This window comes from Mangifera indica, chromosome 1 (genome assembly GCF_011075055.1).
Source record: "Mangifera indica cultivar Alphonso chromosome 1, CATAS_Mindica_2.1, whole genome shotgun sequence".
Taxonomy (NCBI): Eukaryota; Viridiplantae; Streptophyta; class Magnoliopsida; order Sapindales; family Anacardiaceae; genus Mangifera; species Mangifera indica.
Window position 1 is genome coordinate 25,825,802 of NC_058137.1, and position 20,517 is coordinate 25,846,318.

Below are 20,517 nucleotides of genomic sequence, written 5' to 3' on the forward strand. Positions count from 1 at the left end.
TCACCGACGCTCCCTTTCCTTCCAAATGTGGGAGAGACGAATCGCTCTACGAAAGAGACGTTGAAGAGAAAAATTGTGCGATGAAAGAGACACCGAGGAGACGAATTGATCGACGTCTCTAAGGAGACGAATAACACGATGACGACACCGAGGAGATGCTTTTACTTGTGGTTGAGATCCGTTGGCATTCTTCTTTGGCTCCCAACAGAAGATTAATGGGGAAGGCCGGCTCTACTCCTCGAAGAAACTAGAAAAAAAATTCTAAACCCTAGGGGGGAATGGTGAATTTTCAAACCTTGGGTGGGGGAAAATGTTAGTTTTTAAACCTAGGGGGGCCAAATGTGATAATTTTTTTGTTTTTTTAATATTTTTAGCTAAATAATCATTTTACCGTTAATGTCAACAATAAATTTTAACTGATAGGTGGGTATTTGGGTTTTTGAAAGTTAATGGATGAGAATTTATTTTTTCACTAAACTTTGGGTGGGAAATTGTCCTTTGACCTTTTTAGTAAGGACTTTATTATTGGTCATAATGTCAGCATTACTACTAACATACCGAATATGTTATTTTTGAATTGGAATATAAACACTCTTCATTCTACTCAAGAAACAAATTGTGCTAATGATTGAATTGTAAAAAAGAGTCTTACTTCTACATAACCCCTTTTTATATTTTTTTGAAGCTTGTCCTAAATTTTAAGAGATCCTAGAATGTGATTTCAGGGGAGTTTTAACTCCCAATTGATTTATTTATTTATTTATATTTTTGGGCTCTGTCTCTTGCTTTACCCAAAAAAAAGAAAATGATTATAGTTGTTGATGCCATTTTTATTATCAATTAAGACATAATTCAAAGTTTTGTATAGTAGATATATTTGTTTGCATATATATTTTATATTATTTGGAATATTAAGATAAAATTAATTAAATCGTTTGTAAATTAATAAGATGAGTTTTGAGTAGTAACTCTGAAAAACCAAACCATAATAAACTGTATATTCAAAATAAATTATATATTCAAAATAAATTATACATTAACAGTGGTTCGATAATTGACTAAAGATATTACAAATAATGTCCTTAATAAGAATAAATAGAAATAAACAAGAAGATAAAAAAGTTACAAGACTATTTTCCGTGGTTTAACTTAATATCTATATTTATGGTATAGATACTACTATAAGAATTTTATAATGTATGTACAGTGTAATGTTTGACGTGGTTACGTTATTGACTCTTCTTCCCCTCTTTCTCCTCCCCTGTTTATACCCTGGATTTTGGTTGGAAAAAGTACATTTAATATATTTTCGTAGAAGCTGACACAAACAAGAATAACTCTGTGCGCAAATTAAAGATGCCAGTGGTCACAGGTGATTTGCATGGAGCATCAGCAAGATGCTGGAAGAAAATTTTGGATGTGGAGGAGGCCAAAGCTCAAGCCTGTTTTCACTTACACTGGTTATTATCACCAGTGTTTTCTACTACGCCATTACTTTGGTTTCTGTAATGTTTGCTGGCCACCTAGGACAACTTGAACTTGCCGGAGCCACTCTTGCGAACTCCTGGGCCACTGTAACGGGCTTCTCTCTCATGGTATGCACCAATATGAAGAAAATACTATGAAATGGTTCATCGTTATATGATTGAGTTTTCTGTGAAATGGGTTCTTTCTTTGTTATTGTTTTAGGGAGGATTAAGTGGAGCCCTGGAAACCCTTTGCGGTCAAGGATTCGGTGCTAGACAGTACAGCTTGCTGGGAATATATTTACAGTCATCTTGCATTATATCTTTTTTCTTTTCAATTGTAGTGTCCATTCTGTGGTTCTATACTGAACCTATTCTCGTTTTCCTTAATCAAGATTCCGATATTTCAAAACAAGCAGCCCTCTATGTGGGATATCTCATTCCTGGGCTGTTTGCATATGGCTTTTTTCAGAATATTTTAAAGTTTCTTCAAACGCAATCCATTGTGAAGCCATTGGTGTTGTTCTCAGCTGTTCCACTCAGCTTTCATTTTAGTATTGCATGTGCTTTTATTCATTGGACACCCCTTGGTTTCAAGGGAGCTTCATTGGCGGCTTCAGTTTCATTATGGATTTCCACCATTTTGTTGGCAATATATGTCCTCTGTGCAAAGAAATTTGAACGCACATGGGAAGGATTTTCTTTTGAATCACTCAGTTACATCTTCATAAACCTAAAACTAGCCTTACCTTACCTTCTGCAGCAATGGTATGGTAAGTCTGCTCAAATTTTCATTCTTCCCTTGGAATGGGCTTAGAATCTCACAGCAATTAAATCATATAAAACCTTCACTCAATTATGATCTTCATATTTACCTTCTCAGCTTGGAGTTCTGGGCTTTTGAGATTCTTGTGTTCTTAGCTGGATTGATGCCAAACTCTGAACAAACAACATCATTGATAGCAATATGGTAAAGTACTCTTTGTGCTTCTGATTATTTATCCTTGATGAACATTTTAACAGATGGGTGTTTTTTTGTTTTTCATATGGCTTTATTAATCTTCAGTATGAATACAGAAGATATTGCCTACATGATTACTTATGGCCTCAGTGCTACCGCAAGGTCAGTAAAAATTCTTCAGTTTGTTGGTTTCCATCAACAGAAATTTATAGAAAGAAAGTTTATGTTTGTGTGATGCAGCACAAGGGTGTCAAATGAGTTGGGAGCAGGAAATATCGATAGAGACAAGAATGCGATGGCCGTGACTCTCAAGCTTTCAATTTTCGTTTCTCTAAAAGTAATACTTCTTCTAGCTTTGGCCATAACATTTGGGCTAGCTTCATCACTGACATCCCTGAAATGATAGAGCAATTTGCTTCTTTGACACCCTTGCTTGCAATCTCAATCATGTTAGACTCTCTGCAAGGTGTCTTATCAGGTTTGTTTCACTCATTTTTTCTACACTAAACCTGCAAATCATAATCTGTATTTCTCCTCCTTGTGTGTCAAAATTTTCTAAGTTTTATGGTGCAGGAGTGGCAAGAGGATGCGGTTGGCAACACTTGGCTGTGTGCGCTAATTTAGCAACATTCTATCTCATTGGGATGCCAATAGTAGGAATTCTTGGATTTCTGTTGAAGCTTCATGCTAAGGTGAGGGATCGATCGATGCAACAATTAAAGTGTGTTCTTCGATTTATGTTGTGTGTCTGGTGCATTATGCAGGGCTTGTGGATTGGATTAATCTGTGGTCTTACTACCCAAGCAAGCACCCTTCTATTAATAGCACTCTGGCGAAACTGGACTAATATAGGCAGATCCCTGTGATTAGAGAAAATGAAATCCCAAATATTGTTAATGTAAAAGGATCTGTGGGGAGTTGAGATGATGACCAGTTTATGTCCAAGGGAACTTGATATGTCGGGCTGAAACTGAAAGCCATATGTTAAACGAGCAGGAACGAGATACATCATACAGCTGCTTGCTCTTGTAAATTTGAAATCTTGATCAAGTAAACCTAGTCTGAATTGAGCCAACCCCAAACTCAGCTAAGCTTGGCTCAAATCGAATCTACTTCTACATGAACTTATCAAATTATTTGCTCTTAGTATGAGCATTCATGAACTTTTCAAATGATCCTAACTTTATGTAACATCCTTGGTCTAATAACCCAATCCACTGTCAAGATATTGTCCATTCTGGACACATACTCTATCATGGTTTTTGTTTTTGAGCTTTGTAAGCCAAAACGCATCTTAACAGTTTAAAGAGCTCACAAGCTATTTAAACAGTCAAATTCTCCCACCCCTAACTGATGTAGAATACATAGATAGAGTACAGACAAACTCAACATCTCTCCCGTGTTTTGCTGATGTGAGATTTGTCTAAAGGTATTCCATACACCCCTTACGAGACCCCCCTACGAGACTTAGTGTCTTCACTGAGGTTTGCCCAACCATCATTTAAGAGGGCATGCAGAGTCGCTTTAATACCATCTGTAACACTTTTGGTCCAATAACCTGATCCACTGTCAAGATATTGCCCACTTTGGATATGTAGTCCATCATGGTTTTTGTTTTTAGGCTTTATAACCCAAAACACGTTTTAACAATTAAAGAAACTCACAGACTATTTAACTAGTCAAATTCTCCCTAACTTAACCGATGTGGGACATAAAGACAAAATACAAATAGACCCAACATCTCTCCCATACTTTGCCAATGTGGGATTTGTCTACACGTATTAGACTTTGGCTCATATATGTATAATTCTAAGCTAAATTGAATTGAAATAAAATTTTACATCTTGTCCTCTGAAGATATTCAACTGCTTTTTCATCAAATAATATTTGGGTTTTCTTAATCTGATCTATTGACATGAATGTCCAATTGTGTTCATTATATGAGAAACAAAAATGTCAATAATCATAGAATCTTAATAGGTTTTAAACCAAAAGTATATGAATAAAGATCTCATCATCGTTTGAGAAGATGAGTCTTCTTTTGGGAAGATGAAACTCTGTCTCCATGACTTGATTTGATCTAACTAGGTGGAGAGATCTCATTGGAGGGAAAAGAAGTTTTAGAAAAGAGAGATCACAAGTAATGACATCAGAGTTTGAAAATTAAATCTTATGATGGAAAATATCATTTTTTAAAATTTTGTTTATAAGAGAAATGATTAGTTTTAGAGAGAAAAAGAAATAAAATTTTAAAAAATTAGAGTTCTGATAATTTTAATAGTTTATTAGTGGATAAATAGAATTTTTAAAATTAAGGGGAGAGAAGTTGAGTTAGAGAATACTTTGAGTGGAAAATAGTTTGTTGGCCTTTTAATTATTTAATGCCGTAAGATTTAATGTTGAAAAAAAGCAGTTGTTTCAGAATAGCCACAAAAGGATTGTAATTCGAAGCAGAGTGCCGAGGCTTATGACAGCTTCAAAGACGCGGTTTTTAAAGGATATCGAGATCTCTTTCTCAATTTCTTCTTTAGGTCACAATTAATACCAGCGTCGGTTTCTGGGTTTTACTTTATCTATCTAGGTTAGTCTCTTTCTCTCCCAAAGGTTTGTTTTTTACGTTTATTATATTGTGAGTAGTTTCTGCCATCCTTTGCGACCCTTTACATTGTCAAGTATCTATGAACTGAGATCTGTATATTCAACTGGCCTCCGAAAATCTTAACTTTATTGCGGAAATGGTTGGTTTGAAGTGGGGGCTTCTGGAATTCTTTCTGCTGTTAGAGAAAGCAGAGATTACTTTGTAAGTAGTTCGTATTTAGTAATGATAGCTGTGATAATGGGAAATAAATTGAATTTATAATCGCTCTGTGTGTTGGTAACGGACTAGGTGAATAATTGTGTTAAGTTATTGAAACTTTTAGTGTTTAATTAAATCATAATAATTCATGAGTTTCGGTCTATTAGCAATAGAATTCGTTTAGAGTCATATGCTGTTTGTTAACTCTTTCAGTATAAAAGTGTTCGTGTATGATGGATCATGTTTTGGCATCTTGTAAAATTGCAGATGGATATTGGTCATCTTCTTATTTTTGTTTTTTCATTTTCCCAGTGGTATTTGTGATTTAAAACTTATGATTGTTGTATAAGTTCTGCAATCACTTGGTAAAATTATTGTTTTTTTATTTGCAGCATCAGTGGAGCAAATGACTGGGCGCAGAAGGGAAATATACTATGCATATAATGCTCTTTTGCTTTTCCTTTTGTCTTGGCAATGGTTTCTGAGTCGGCAAATCCTTTTAATGGTTTTTCTGGAATGAGAATAGGTGTTGGATGGCGCCTTTACCTTTTCTTACTCCCACTACTCTTCTTTCTTCCTTATCTGTTATCAGGTAATTGTTCTTGTCTTCTTCCGTTATGATACAGTGGAATTTTCTAATGTTTCCTTGATTTGTTATGGTTTTGATAGAATATAATTGGTTTATTTTCCAGTTCTTGAATTGCACAAAAACTCTATTGTAGAAGATCTGCCCAAGAAAAATAGAAAGAAGTTTGATCATCTGGTTCTTGGGCCTGCTGCTGGTCAAGGGTTGCCTAAGCGTTTGCGATGCGAAGGTTTTCGCTTTTTTTTTACTTATTAATGATCCACTAATTTACTTTGTAGCCTTAAACATTTTGACTTGCAGTTTGAGTTATTGGATATAGAAAAAGCAGATTTTCCTTATTTCATGTATACTCTGTCTCTCACTTGTTCATTTTGAGCTTGGAATAGTTTGTTTGGAACTAATAACTCTTACCTATTTGGTTATTGAAGATACAACTTAATGGTCAGATTATTAGTTGGATTCTGTTGTGCATGTTTAACATTAATATGCTGGACATGAATCTTTGGCTGCTACAACGCTGAATATTGTTATGATTAAATATGCTGTTGAATAGTGTTACATCTCAGTGGGGACAATGACTTCTCTGTGTATTATAAGCTATTCTTTATTCTGTGTGGACTGGAGTGGTAGAATTTTTTGAGCCACAGTAGGTACTTATGTAAATATATATAAATTTCACAATCGGAGTTGTAGTGGTGCTACACCAGTGGTTATTTGAACATTGTCTTCGGAAATGCACTCTTTGCTTCTGCAACCAAGTTCCTCCACTATTGTCTGGGCTTTGACTGTGCATTCACTGTTTCTTAAATTTCTCTGGCATCAAAGCTCTCAACAAGACCCATTTTTCAGCCTCTTCTTACGTTGCAAGTGTTGGAGATAGAATTTCTTTTGTCACTGTTTTCACAATTTATAACACCTTGCTTGGTATCAACGCGGACGGTAGTGCATCAAACTTGCTTACTGTTGGAAATGCTCCTTATAGTAAGACAGAGAGGTCGATGGCTATGTTGAATGTGTTCATTAACTTCATTCAAGTGGGTATTTGGAAATCCATCAAAACTTGTTTTGAGTTTCATAGATTTTCAATTTTGCAAATTGAGGAATTCTTTAAATTTCAATTGATTACAGGTGACAATGCCCCCAAGTGATGTAATCATTCTAACTGATAGTGCTTCAGATCTCTCAGTGCACAGAAAAGGGGTCACCATATATCCAATAGAGGGTGAATATTCTTGAGACAAGTTGATGCTCCAAAGAATCAGGTCTTACATTGTAAGAGTAAATTGCTGATAAATAGGTAGAATATTTTTGTTTTCACTGATAATTATGATCATAAAAATTGTTTCCAGAACTTAACTATATACATTGATATCAATTAGGAGACCAAATCCTATCCCTTCCCTCTTTTTGCCACTGAAGATTGTTAATTTATTATTAATATCTGGATATTTATTGAAGAAATACTTATTCAATGCTAACATTGGAAATCAAGACCTTTATTTCTTATGCTATGAATGGTTCTGGTTTATCTTTTCTTGTTGAAATGTTATTCCTTTTATGCAGACCTTTCTAGAAAGAAAGCTTGAGGAGAATTCTCAGGGGCGAGGGCATATAAATCATTACATCTTCACTGACTCAGATATAGCTGTGGTTGATGACTTGGGTCATATATTTCAAAACCACCAAAACTTCCATCTGGCACTAACTTTCAGGAATAACAAGGATCAGCCTCTGAATTCTGGATTTATAGCTGTTAGAGGCACCCCTGATGGGATTTTAACGTGCAGAATTTGTTGTTTTAATGCATTTATTTTTCTCTAGAAAACTGAGATGATTGAAAGAAAGAGTTGAATGTTTCTGTCCCAGTTGCCAAATTAAAAATGATATCTTATAGACCTTTTAGGATAATCAGGTTCTGCCGATGAATTTGGTTTTCCACTTTGACATTTATAGATCATACATTCACTCCTTTCCCCAAAAGCCCCTTTTTCTTCTCTTTTCTTTCATCATAATATCCTGGTACAAATGAGAAATGCTGATAAATTCATATAAATATACCGCAGAAGAAAATGAAAATGTTAAATTTGATTGCAGGGCAAAGGTATTTCTTCAGGAAGTATTAAGCATTTACATTTCCGGATGCATGAATGCTTGGTGATCAGTTAGCTCTTGCTTGGGTTGTCAAGTCTCATGCATCTTTTGATACAAGGAGATTCACCAAAGCACAGGCCTTTGTCGAAGAAATTGGCGGTGCTTCTGTGCTATTTTTACCTTGTGCTACATACAATTGGACTCCGCCTGAGGGTGCAGGCCAATTTCATGGTATGCCCTTGGATGTTAAGATATGCTTTAATAACCAACTTCAATTTCTCATAACGATCTTGTTCAATCGCCAACATAGGAGTCAAAAGTCTCTGGTTTGGCTCAGAATAATGAATATGCTAACATTATCTAAAACATTGATTGTATTATCATACAGGTTGTTCATTTTAAGAGATCGAGGAAACGCCTAATGCTTGAGTCTCGGAATTTCTTAAGTTCTTCTAACCTTTCAGATATCTTATGTCTCATCCTGGCGAGTGGAAGAAGAAAATATGATTTTTGAGTAAATTTCATATGATTTCATGTTGCAGTTCACATTCTTTCGACGGAACATCTGATTTCATCAATCGAACTGGGTGGGGATCTCCTGCTGTATCTTGCGAAACATTTTTCAGTAGCAAATTAGAATACATATTGGGGCTATCTGTTTTTGGCTGCCCTTGACGCCGTTTCCCACCCAAAATATAACTTCGTTGTAATGACAGCAAATGGAAGCTGTGAAGACAACAGGAGACTTGTATTATTTACATAGATGTTTTTTAATTCATTTACGCAGATGGAAGATTGTTTGAATGATTTGAAATTCGACTTGCATTAAATAAAATCACTCAATGCTGTAGCAGGTGAAACTTGATTTCAATTTCAACATAACTTCCATCTGAAAATTACTGCCGACTACCCACCAGAAAGCTGAAGCAGGATAATTTTGGTCAGTTGCCTTTGAGATTATGATCCTAGAATTATACTGCCAATAATTGTTTCCCTGGTAAAAGATAGCTGTCAGCTGAGCTAATGAGGCATTAATGGGTGTACATGTTAAACAAGAATTCCCACATAACTTTCTTTTACCTCGACTTGATCCATGATAAAAGCTGAGAAAAGCAGAATTGATTGTATTGGCAACGAAGCATTGACTGCAACGGTGCTCAATTTATGTCACATTTATGGGCTACAGGGACTTAATCACTGATTTTGAGCAGTCCAAGCACATGGTTTTTGTACGCTCCATGTCCAAGATGAGATTTTAAGGTTGTGTGTGTGGATTGCAGTACCCTGTTGAGTATAATTTGATCTAAGACTGTCTCATTCAAAACCCTTTCGAGTTTAAGGAATAACATATTCATACAGACCAGAGATCGGCAAAAAAGGGCTTCACAGGAAAGGGAACTCTCAGTGTTAAAATGTCCCAACTGAATTAGAGAGACAGCGGAGAAAGCTTGCGCATTGTCAAAATAAATATACACTCCATTGCACACACGCTTTATTACTGTATTCATTATTCATTGCTTCAGAAAAGGGTATTAGTGTATGCTAAAGTTGCTCCATTTGTTCTTAAAATTTTGGGTTCCTTTCTCTCTGGAAAGAGAGTCACAAGATTGAGAAAGTACATTGAATATACTTGAGAGAATTCCTAATGCAGATTTCATAAATATTAAAATTGGCTCTGATGGATTAGAAAATGGAGAGAATAAGATATTTTTAGATGTATCGTTCTTATTGAATGGTGTGGACATAGATGTGGTAGCAAGAACTCTGAAGACAAGAAATAATTTCCCACCAAGATAGGGATCAATACCTGGTAAATAGACATTTAGTAAGTGTTACTGTATCACGGACAATAAAGTAGTGGTGCATGATTTGTTACAAGTAGCAAGAGATGGGTCGAGAAGTTTTCTGGCAGGAATCCTTTGAAAATCGACGCAACCGTTTGTGACATCTTGAATGAATTGTTTGTTCTATATGGGTGCATTGGCTTCCATCGGAGACCTTTGTTTTCTCCATTTGGATGCTTTTTATCAACTGTCTTTTTACATACCAGATGTTGTATTTTGTTTTAAAAAATTTGTTGAATGGTCACTCTTGGTTGTTTACTAGTTTGGGCATGATATTGAAACTTTACTCTAGATTGAGGTACAACATGTTCTTTTTTGGTAATCCAAGAAACAAGATTGTAACCAACAAAAACACAATTGTTGGTGACTGAGCGACGAGTAGAGACATTGAGTCATTGATAATACTTCAGTTCATAATAATTTTTAAATATTTAAAGTGAAAGTGATAATCAGATTATTACTTATATTATATATCATATCAATATTAATAATAGAAGATTACTGTAATATTTTATTACTAACAAATCAAACAAAAAAATAAAAAATAGATTACCAAACTAATCTTTAAAAACTGAAATCGAACATCCCTAACAAAAAAGAATGGCAAGAAGGTGCCAAGGGGTCAAACTGACCTAAGCCCAACCCAAGCCCTTTTTCTAGCACGGTCTATGGAGGCTTGGCATATGCTGTAACAGCTGGTGGGCCAACCAACCTAACACGATATTGTCCGCAAATTTAAACAAAAAATTATTATTTATTTATTTTACTAGCAATATTATGTGTATCTATTTTGGGTATATAAATATATACATACTTATATGTGTCATTATATGATTGATTATTGTTTTATTCTTAATTCAAACCATCTAATCACATAATGACACATATAAATATGTATATATTTGTGTATCCAAAGTGGGTACACATAGTTTTATTGTTATTTTACATAGGAAATCCAATTATTTACGTTAATTCAAAAGTATTCATTAATGCTACAGAAAAATAAATAGTAATAAATTTATTACTAATTTTATGAAAAAACCAAAAGATCATATGAGAAATCTAAATTTATTAATTATTAATTATTATTATGGAAAAAACTTAAAAAAAACAATTTCAAAAGACAAAAATACATAACAAAAAAATAATTAAAAAAATTAAAAAGCTATAAAATATTCAATATCATCAGACCGATCCACCAGAGGCTTACGGACAATGTTTTTTAACGAATCATGCATTACCACTTTATTGTTGGTAATGGTTATTAAATGCTTATTTACGAGGGCATTGATCTCCTTCTCTGGTGAGGAATTATTCCAGTACTGCAGAGTTACTTTAACGTGATCCATGTCCACACCATTCAATGACCACAGAATTTGTGAAAATATCTTTTTCTCTCTATCTCCTAATCCATCATAACAAATTTGTAATATTTCCCGAAAATCTGCATTACGGATTCTCTTAAGTCTATCGTGTGTAATTTCCCATTCTTGTGGTCTCTTTCCAGATAGAAAGGAACCCAATAATTTAAGAAAAAGTGGAGCACCCTTAGCATACGCTATTAAGCTTTCTGATAACTCCGAAAAACGTTTCCCGGGTTTGGGATCTCCCAAGGCATACGAATTGAAAAGCTTAAGAGCGTCATTATGCAATAATCCCTCGAGCTTGTAAGTCTTGTCCACTCTACATTTTGTCAGAACTTGTTCATCTCTGGCTATTATAACAATTCGACTTCCTGGACCAAACCAAGCATCACCGCCGATTAAAAAATCTATTTGATCAGATTGTGTCACATTATCAAATACCATGAAAACTTTCTTCCTGCCAGACTCTTCCTTCGTCGAGACTAGAGAATTTCTGTCTACCAATGTGATTGCTGACAGAATTTCTTTGCGTAGTGAATTTAGTCCGTCATTTCTTCCCGCCCGTTCCCCAACATTATCAATGAAGCAATACCTGTCAAATTGTTCATAGATTCTGTGGTAAATAACACTAGCAATGGTAGACTTCCCAACACCAACAATGCCCCAAATTCCCACTGTGAAAACGTCTTTCGATCCATTGCATAAGGGAGATTCGATTTCTTTAATATGTTTTTCCACACCAACCAGTTCCTTTTCTTTCACTAGCGATAGATAATTGAGCTTTTCATAGACGTCGCTCACAATCTGCTGTACAAGTACAGCTTCATGCCTAGCAAATACCAAAAGTAGTATATTTGTATGAGACATAACAAATAAACGTGTATTTGAATGATACTAATCACTGCCATTTTAGTTTATTCACAATTTCTTTGACTAGGGTTGTGCTGTTTAAAAATCTTTTATATTAAGCTGAAAAAATGTTTAGAATTGAAAAAAATAAGGTTTGACTTAATTTAGGTTCAGGTTTAAAACATCCTTCACTTTTAAATATATTATATTTATTAAATAATAATTGAATTATAATTTTTTAGATTTTATTGGTTTTTATAAACTAAATCAAATCAAATTATAATTTTTATATAATCCAATTTGATTTTATGGTTTGAATTAAATCATGCAAACTCATATCTTTGACTATGTCAACAACAGTTAAATGAATGATGCCAATAGCTAATTTTTAAATTCAAATATGACGAAAGAAAAATAAAATAAAATATTTATTATAGTAAATAAGTTCAGGATAAAATAGAAATAAAAAAAGTATTTAAAGTTAAAATGAAATTTAATGCCAGTGGTAAACGCTAATAATAATAATTAGAAAGGACTATATAAATTTTTTTTTTGGCAGAAATAATTAACGACTAATTTCTACGTAAAAAGATGAGAATGAGTCCTCTCTTCAAACTTTAGGTAGGAAGGAAATAGTCATTTGACATAGAAAACTTCCACCGATTTGTTTATAGCAGAAAAGACAAGATGTGATTTTAGATTTTAGACAGGACAAATAAGAAAACTGCTAAAGGTTTTAATATATATATATTTTTTTGGTATTTATGTTTGTCCCTCAAATAAGAAGTTAAAACCGCAGAAGGCTGAGACTGGCTTAATAGGAAAAGGGATGCTATGGCAGTTGGCGAAATGGCGTAGCCTGAGTTGAGAAAGTTATGACTTTTGACTTCAAAATAATGACGATAAATATTCACTTAAAAAAAAAAATTAGTTATCATGTCATGTAGTTTCCCATCAACATTACCTGATGACGTCTGAATCCCAGCCCGCTAGGTTGGCCACTTCTGTCAAAACTTTCCTCCATGTTTCTGACTTTTCTCTAAAACGCCTTGGAAGCTTCGCAAATTCATCCCCAAAAGACCCCGATTGCCGCCTGACATATTGCGGTTGTACATGATAAAACACTGGTATCACAATCTGCCCTAGTTCTTCCTTGCATCTAACAATGTGTACAAGTTCATCAAGGCACCATTGGGAAGAGGCATAGCGTGCTGAGAAAACGACAACTGCAATCTTTGATCTTTCAATTGCACTCACAAGAGCCGGGCTAATTTGCTCTCCTCTGATAAGTCCGTCGTCATCAATAAAAGCTCTAACATTTTTCCTAGTCAAAGCTGAGTAGAGATGACTGGTAAAACCATAGCGGGTATCCTCGCCTCTAAAACTAAGGAAAACTTCATACTTCTCCTCAAGGGAAATTCCAGAAGAAGAAGAAGCAGCCATTGTTCGTAGCAGTAGAGATAGAAGATAAGTTGCTGACTACTTCAGTTCTTCATCACCTCTCTATTTAAAACCGCCAGGCGGTGCCTTTGAATTTATCAGTATCACCGACGGTTATCATTAGCATTACTCCTTACTCACTGACATACATTTTTTTTTTTTACGGAAAATTGTAATTTTACCATTTTTTTTTAACCATTTATACATATATAACACCTATTTCAAAGCCTAAATAAAAATATTATAACAGTATTTTATTTTTTAAAAATATTCTCTCAATGTAACTCCTACATATAGAAAGAGAAAATCTTTTTCTTCAACTTTCTAATGAAAAAAAATCTCTACAGTATGAGAAAAATATTTTTTTAATAGAGAACATATGTGATTGAATAATAAAACCCGTGAGAAAACTATTATAAATGATTCAAATTGGACACAAAGGAGGAGAGATGAAAATTCGTAGATTTATTTAGAGAATTAACATTTGTTGCAAAGATTTCACAACAAAATTGTCCACATTCAAGTCAATCTTGATTTAAGCGCATATATTATGTGTTTTCTTTATAAATAATTGAAAATCAAATAATGTATGGTAGATTCATGTTCATAATTTTATATGAAATTAAATTTTGTTGTGATTTTATACTGTTAGATTGTTTAATGTTGTTATTTCATGTTGTTTTCATTGTTTAAAGTTATTATAATATTGTATAGATGATTAAAAAATACAAAAATTCTGATCTGAAAAATTTCTAGACGAAGAATTGGTTAGCATCGCTAACTTGGGTTGGCGTCGTTAACCTTTTTTTGACACTTTTTTTCTAACAAAATAATATTTACTCTAACTGAATAAATATTTTTTTAAATATATATTTAGTTATATATCATAGTTCATATGTCAAGTAAATATTGAATAACTAACAAAAAAATATTTATTATTTAACAAAATAATATTTATTTTAAGAAAAAATATTTCTAACAAAAAATATATATTTATTTAAATAAAAATTAAATAAAATCAAAGTAAAGACATATGACTTTATTTAAATAAAAAATTTAATTTGCAATATGAAGGGGTCGCCAACCCCTTAAAGCAAAATTTAAAGGAAAATTTGCACCGCCAACCCCCCCTCCCAAAATATTCTTCTTAGCCAAAATCAGTCTTTTGACAATGTTTTTATTTTTAAAATGGTATATTCAAACACCAAGTACTTTAGTGCATGTTCTTTATGAGTGATTTCTTAGATTATTTTTTTATGTTAATTGAGTTTATAATTTTTATACCTTTAATCTAAAAAATTTAAACTTAATAATTTTAAATTCATTTAATCTTTTCTAATACATATATATAAATTTTATTTCAAATATTGATATTAAATATTTATATATATTCTCTCTTTATAATATATTAAAAATAAATAATATTATAAATTTAATTTTAGTTTTTTAAAATTAAAGATAAAAATAATTTAAATAATTTATCATATAAAATAATAAAAATATTTAAAATATAAAAAATATGAAATAAATATAAACGTAAATTTAAATAAGGGTAAAAGTTTTAATTTTTTTTCTTTAACAGGGGACCATTGAAGCACAACAGTCACAGAAGTCCAGCCTAATGCGTAAGCCACCCACGTGGAGTAGAGATTATTTGCTGATATTGTCAACAGGATGAGGAGGCTGTGACAGCTGGTACAGCAGAGCAACAAATTCAGGATTGGTTATTGTGTGAGAACCATTTTGTCTTGTTCTACGGACTTATGAGATTGCATCACGCTGTCTGTGTATGTAAGCTAGTAGAGAATTTTTAACAAATTACTTTCTCTTTTATTTACTGTACAACTTGCTCTCTGTTTTTTTAACTGTTATTATTTTTATCTTTCTTTAGTTTCAATGACGGGTAGGTTTCTTTATTACTTTTAGTTAAGGAGGTAGCTGGAATAGAATCAGTTAGTTGTAAGCAGGCTGGCGGTCGCTGGATTTAGAACCAGTTAGTTGCAAGTGGAGCTGATAATTCATATCATTTTTATCGTATCTGTATCATATCAATTCAGTTTTTAAATTGAAGGTTTTAAACTTTAATTTGATCAAAAATAAAATTATATAAAAATTTTTCAATTCTAAGCCGCATTAAAATATTTTTGTATTGATCTGATCTAATTCAAAATAACTCTTATTATGTAACAAATAAAGTTATGTTAAAACATAATACGTAACGATATGATTTATAACAAAACAATACACTTTGTCAAATATAAAAAAATAACATAATGTACTATAAGATAATATACAAAGACACGTATTTATCAAATTAAAATACATAAAAAATATTTTGACATAAAACGATTTTTTGTTAAAACAAATTGTTTTATTTTACGTTAATAGTTATAGTTTACTTATTATATTTTTATATGATCAATTGTAGAATTAGGGGTGTGAATAACCAGATTTAGTGTTGTCTAAGAGCTTTTTCAAACAAAACTGAAAAAATAATTTGAAAAAATTTTCAACCAAACAAAACCGTATTAGGTTTGAAACCAAACTAAAAAAATACTATTTGGGCCGATTTAAATTACGATTTGAACCTATTAAAATCATTCATTTATAAGTATATATTATTTTATAAAATTAATTTTATTATAGTTTCTAAAACATAATATTAACATGTAAAATAAAGATAAAATATAAATAAAATATACATGTAAAAAAATGACAAAACAAATATAAAAAAATAAGTTGTATACCTAATTGCTTATTAAAAAATTATTAAATATAATTATATATATGTATTTAAAAAAAAAAACAGTTTACAATTTATTTTAGTTTGAAACTCATTTATAAAATAACACAAAGTAAAAATTATTTTTCAAAAATTTATCAACCAAAACCAACCATTTTACAAATCAAATCATAATTTTTAAATGGTTCGGTTTGGTTTTATGGTTTGAACTGAATTATACACACCTTTAGTAGAGATAAAACAATAGAATATCATAATCAAGAACCCAAATAACTTTATAACTTCAACTTTAAAATAATGAAAGTAATAACTAATAGGATTAACAACCACTTGTTAAATATTTAAATTTAATTTTCAATCCATATGATGAATGTGATTGTCATATATATTAAAACTATTAACAAATATATGATATATCAAACATAATAAGTTTAAATAACAATGTTTATAATACACCAACCATAAAAATAAAAAACAGATAAACTACAAATAGCTTTTTATAAGTTTACCAAAAAGAATTATTAAATTAAAATGAATATTTTTGGGTTACGCAAATTTGGTGTTTGACGATATAATGTCGATTTCTTTGTTGATTCAAATTAAAGATAGAGATTTTATAGATTGAAACCTTTTTTTAACAAACGAAGAAGATAAATGATATTATAGATTTTTTGAATGTAATATTTCATTTAAAATATTTGCATCAATTCGATTTGACTTCGTGTTAACCCTAACCGGACTCGATTTTTAAGGGTAATCCAAACCTGATTTGCACTATTTTTTATATTGAAAATCATAATCTTAACCTAATTTTTTTTTATTTCATATCATATCAAATTAATAGATTGTGTCAAATTTTACCAAGTCTAAATGTAAGCAACCGGTAAAAAATATATATACACACAGAGAGATTGCAGACCAAGATTGAAGTGTTCGAGTTATATAATTTGATATATACGCTGTCCTTTAATCACATATAACTAGAAAACCCTTTCTTCACAGCTGGCCGGGCAGTTCTAATCCCAGCCACATGCCACCTAACGTAAAAATACTAAAAAATCCTGCACGTTATTCAAATATAAAGGACTAAGTATTAGCTAGTCAGGATATACACAGGCACACCCACTACTACTAAACTGTGAAGATGATATATTCATATTCTCCCCGCTACTAAATTGTGGCAGTTTCATATTCTCCTGTAACGGAATCTTTTATTATTTAACAAATAAAATAAAATAATATTAATAATAAAAAATAAATTATTAAAATAATCTTTTAATATTTAAAACAAACACCCCTATAAATTGTATATTATTAATCTCAAGTCTAGTTTATAGTTCAAATGATATTGGATTTGAGAAATCTCCATGCATGTGAAATTTGATCGGAAAAATCATTTTTTATAAGAACCTTTTAGAAATATGTGGGGAATTGTCGTATATGTATGTGTTTGGTAAATTTTAATGTTATAAGCATATTATGTTGTATTTTTTAATAAAAAACATATAAATGTGTATTTTAATATGCTTGTCATGTTAAATGATTCCATTATACATTGTCATATTTTTAATTTTTTTTTTATACAGGATAAAATGAATTTGTTTTACAATATACAAAATAGTGTGATTTTACGTAAAATATGTAAAACTCAACACAAGTAGTGACAATTCGCATTCGTTTCTTGAAAAACCAAAAATCTCTTATCATTCCTTTTTTTTTTTTTTTGATTTCTATTTCTTATCATCATCTTATCATATTTCATTTTTCAATTTGTTGATATGAAAAAATGGTAGTTTACATTGGTGACCCAATCAAAGTAAAAAACTTATAATAACTTTGTTAGGTTTCTACCAAAACATTGCAATGATAGATTTTGGCTCTCACTATTTTGTTGTAAAAAAATCTTGTACTTTATATATATCATTTGACACAAAAGCCCAATTTTGATCCATTCACAGTAAAATTATTGTCTAATTAACCTAATTTGTAGAACAATCACTAGGATTTTAAGTTCATTTTAGATAGAACAAATAATGCAGTTTCCTTGTGATTTATAAACATTATCTTGTTTAAGGGTTAGTCTCGCACGCACAATAACTTGGTTAAAATCATGATTCTCTAATAAATCGATGGATTCCTCCTCACGTGAGAAATACAAAGCTTGGTCCATTTGTATTAGTCATCATTTTAATTATTTATTTTATTTTTTGAAAATAAAAATGCTCAATTTATGTTCTTGATTATTTTTGCTGTTATTGCTCTTGGAGACTTTTCAGAAGAATTTGATGAACCGTGAGATTGTTCTAATTCATAGGATAAAAATCCTTAAAAACATGGACTTCTTTTCAAGCTTTAAACTATTACTTCACACTGATCATTAATTGCTTAAATTGAGACTGTCTCAACGGAACAGTGCTGGAGAGAATCAGGCATGGTGCACATAAATGGACAGACTATGTACCGATGTCCTCGACGCTATGATTACTTTCACTATCTCTAAAGAATAGTTACAAAGAAAAAATAAACTATTAGAAATCCTTAATAATAAGATTCTCTCAATACAACTGTTTTTGAGATGATCTTAAATAAAAACCAAAACCTCTATTTATAGATTTTGTAAAATACAAAGCGATTAAAATAGTTCATATGAAATCTAAAGAGCCAATTTTTTTTCAACATTAATTGCATTCGAAAGAGGTATACCCTAAATCTTACTAGTTATTTATTTATTTTTGTTCTTTTCCAGTTTGGAGTACTGGGCCTTTGAGGTTCTTGTGTTCTTAGCTGGATTGATGCCAAACTCAGAACAAACCACTTCGTTGATTGCAATGTGGTGCATTTCACTTCTGTTTGATTTTCTCCCTTCCTCTTTTGCAATCCTAAACTGGGTTGTGATTGCTTTTTTATTTTCTGGTTTCTATGATCTGCAGTGTGAATACACATAACATTGCTTATATGATTACCTATGGTCTCAACGCCGCAGCAAGGTTAGTTGCTATAAAGTAAGAGAATTTCTACTGCATTGCGTTTTAGAAAACTAATAGAAACAAGACTTGTATTTTTGTGACAGCACGAGGGTGTCAAATGAATTGGGAGCAGGAAAGGTCAGTCAAGCGAAGAATGCCATGGCTGTGACTCTTAAGCTCTCTATCTTCCTTGCTCTTATAGTGTTCTTGCTTTAGCCTTTGGCCACAATGTCTGGGCTAGCTTCTTCAGTGACAGCACTGAAATCATTAAGCAATTTGCCTCTTTGACACCCCTTGTTGCAATCTCGATAACGTTTGATTCTGTGCAAGTTGTCTTATCAGGTTTGTATCATCCAAATATTCCACAAAAATATGCAAGGTTCCAAACATAGAAATGTTTCAATTGTAAATGCAAGAGAGTTTATGATGCAGGTGTAGCAAGAGGATTTGGCTAGCAACACTTGGCTGTGTGGGCAAACTTAGCGACATTTTATTTCATTGGCATGCTAATTGCAGTACTTGGATTTAAGTTAAAACTTTATGCTAAAGTGAGACCAAAGTTTAGAGTACTTTGTTAAGAACTTCTTCATTTCTCATTCTTTGAATTACTGATATTGAATGCTTTATTTGGTACAGGGTTTGTGGATTGGTTGGATCTGTGGTCTCTCTAGCCAAGCCAGCTCCCTTTTATTGATTTCGATGTGTCAAACTGGACTAAAATGGCCATTCTTGCAAGCAGAGAAACTGAAACCCCAAGCCTAGTATGAAGGGTGTATAGATGAGGATGGAGGTGTAATTTCAGATTATTGGAGGCGACTGCCAAGTTGTAAAACTTTCGTCAATTTTGTTAAGAAACAATAAAACTATATGGTCACACTTTTAAGTGTATATGTGTACCCATTTGTAGCGTTGCTTTGTTCAGAAACATAGTGTGATATGGCGACCATGCCATGGCAGATTCTGACTGATTAGGCAGCCAACAGTTCATTATGAATGAGTGGAAAGAAGGGGCTTAATACTAATTAATATGTGTTGACACAAGATAATTTTTACTTTTTCTTGAACAATGACACAAGAAAATATGATGATCACATTGAAGGTAGAATTGTTGTAAATAACACCCCTCCACTATTTAATAAAATTTGGTTGAAGACATCTAAAATTGAAAACATGTGAGATAAAAATTTAAATATCAATTTTTCAATTAGTTGGAGATTTTACCTTTCCCATAACTGATATTTTGTATCATTCTCAAATTTCACCTATTCACACAAAAGATAATCATTTAGTTCCACACCAATGATGAGAATATGTGAGCACAAATTTCTTCTTGATCTAACTCACAAAAGATACCAAAAAGATGATTGACTATTATAAATGTAATATCCCAAAATTCTAAAGTTATTCGAA

At 32.0% G+C, this 20,517-nt stretch overlaps 1 protein-coding gene and 2 pseudogenes across 1 annotated transcript; 2 read left to right on the forward strand and 1 right to left on the reverse strand.

Annotated features, from left to right (window-relative positions):
- The first annotated feature begins 1,356 nt into the window (after positions 1–1,356).
- LOC123227645 lies at positions 1,357–19,993 on the forward strand (annotated as a pseudogene).
- Positions 4,813–8,778, forward strand: LOC123221014 (annotated as a pseudogene).
- On the reverse strand, positions 10,874–13,534 carry LOC123220979 (disease resistance protein RUN1-like). The gene is made up of 2 exons (XM_044643633.1): positions 12,923–13,534; positions 10,874–11,938 (listed from the first exon to the last, which is right to left on the reverse strand). The coding sequence occupies exons 1-2, from the start codon at positions 13,399–13,401 to the stop codon at positions 10,903–10,905; spliced, it is 1,515 nt and encodes a 504-aa protein (XP_044499568.1). The 5' UTR covers positions 13,402–13,534; the 3' UTR covers positions 10,874–10,902.
- Positions 19,994–20,517: the final 524 nt, after the last annotated feature.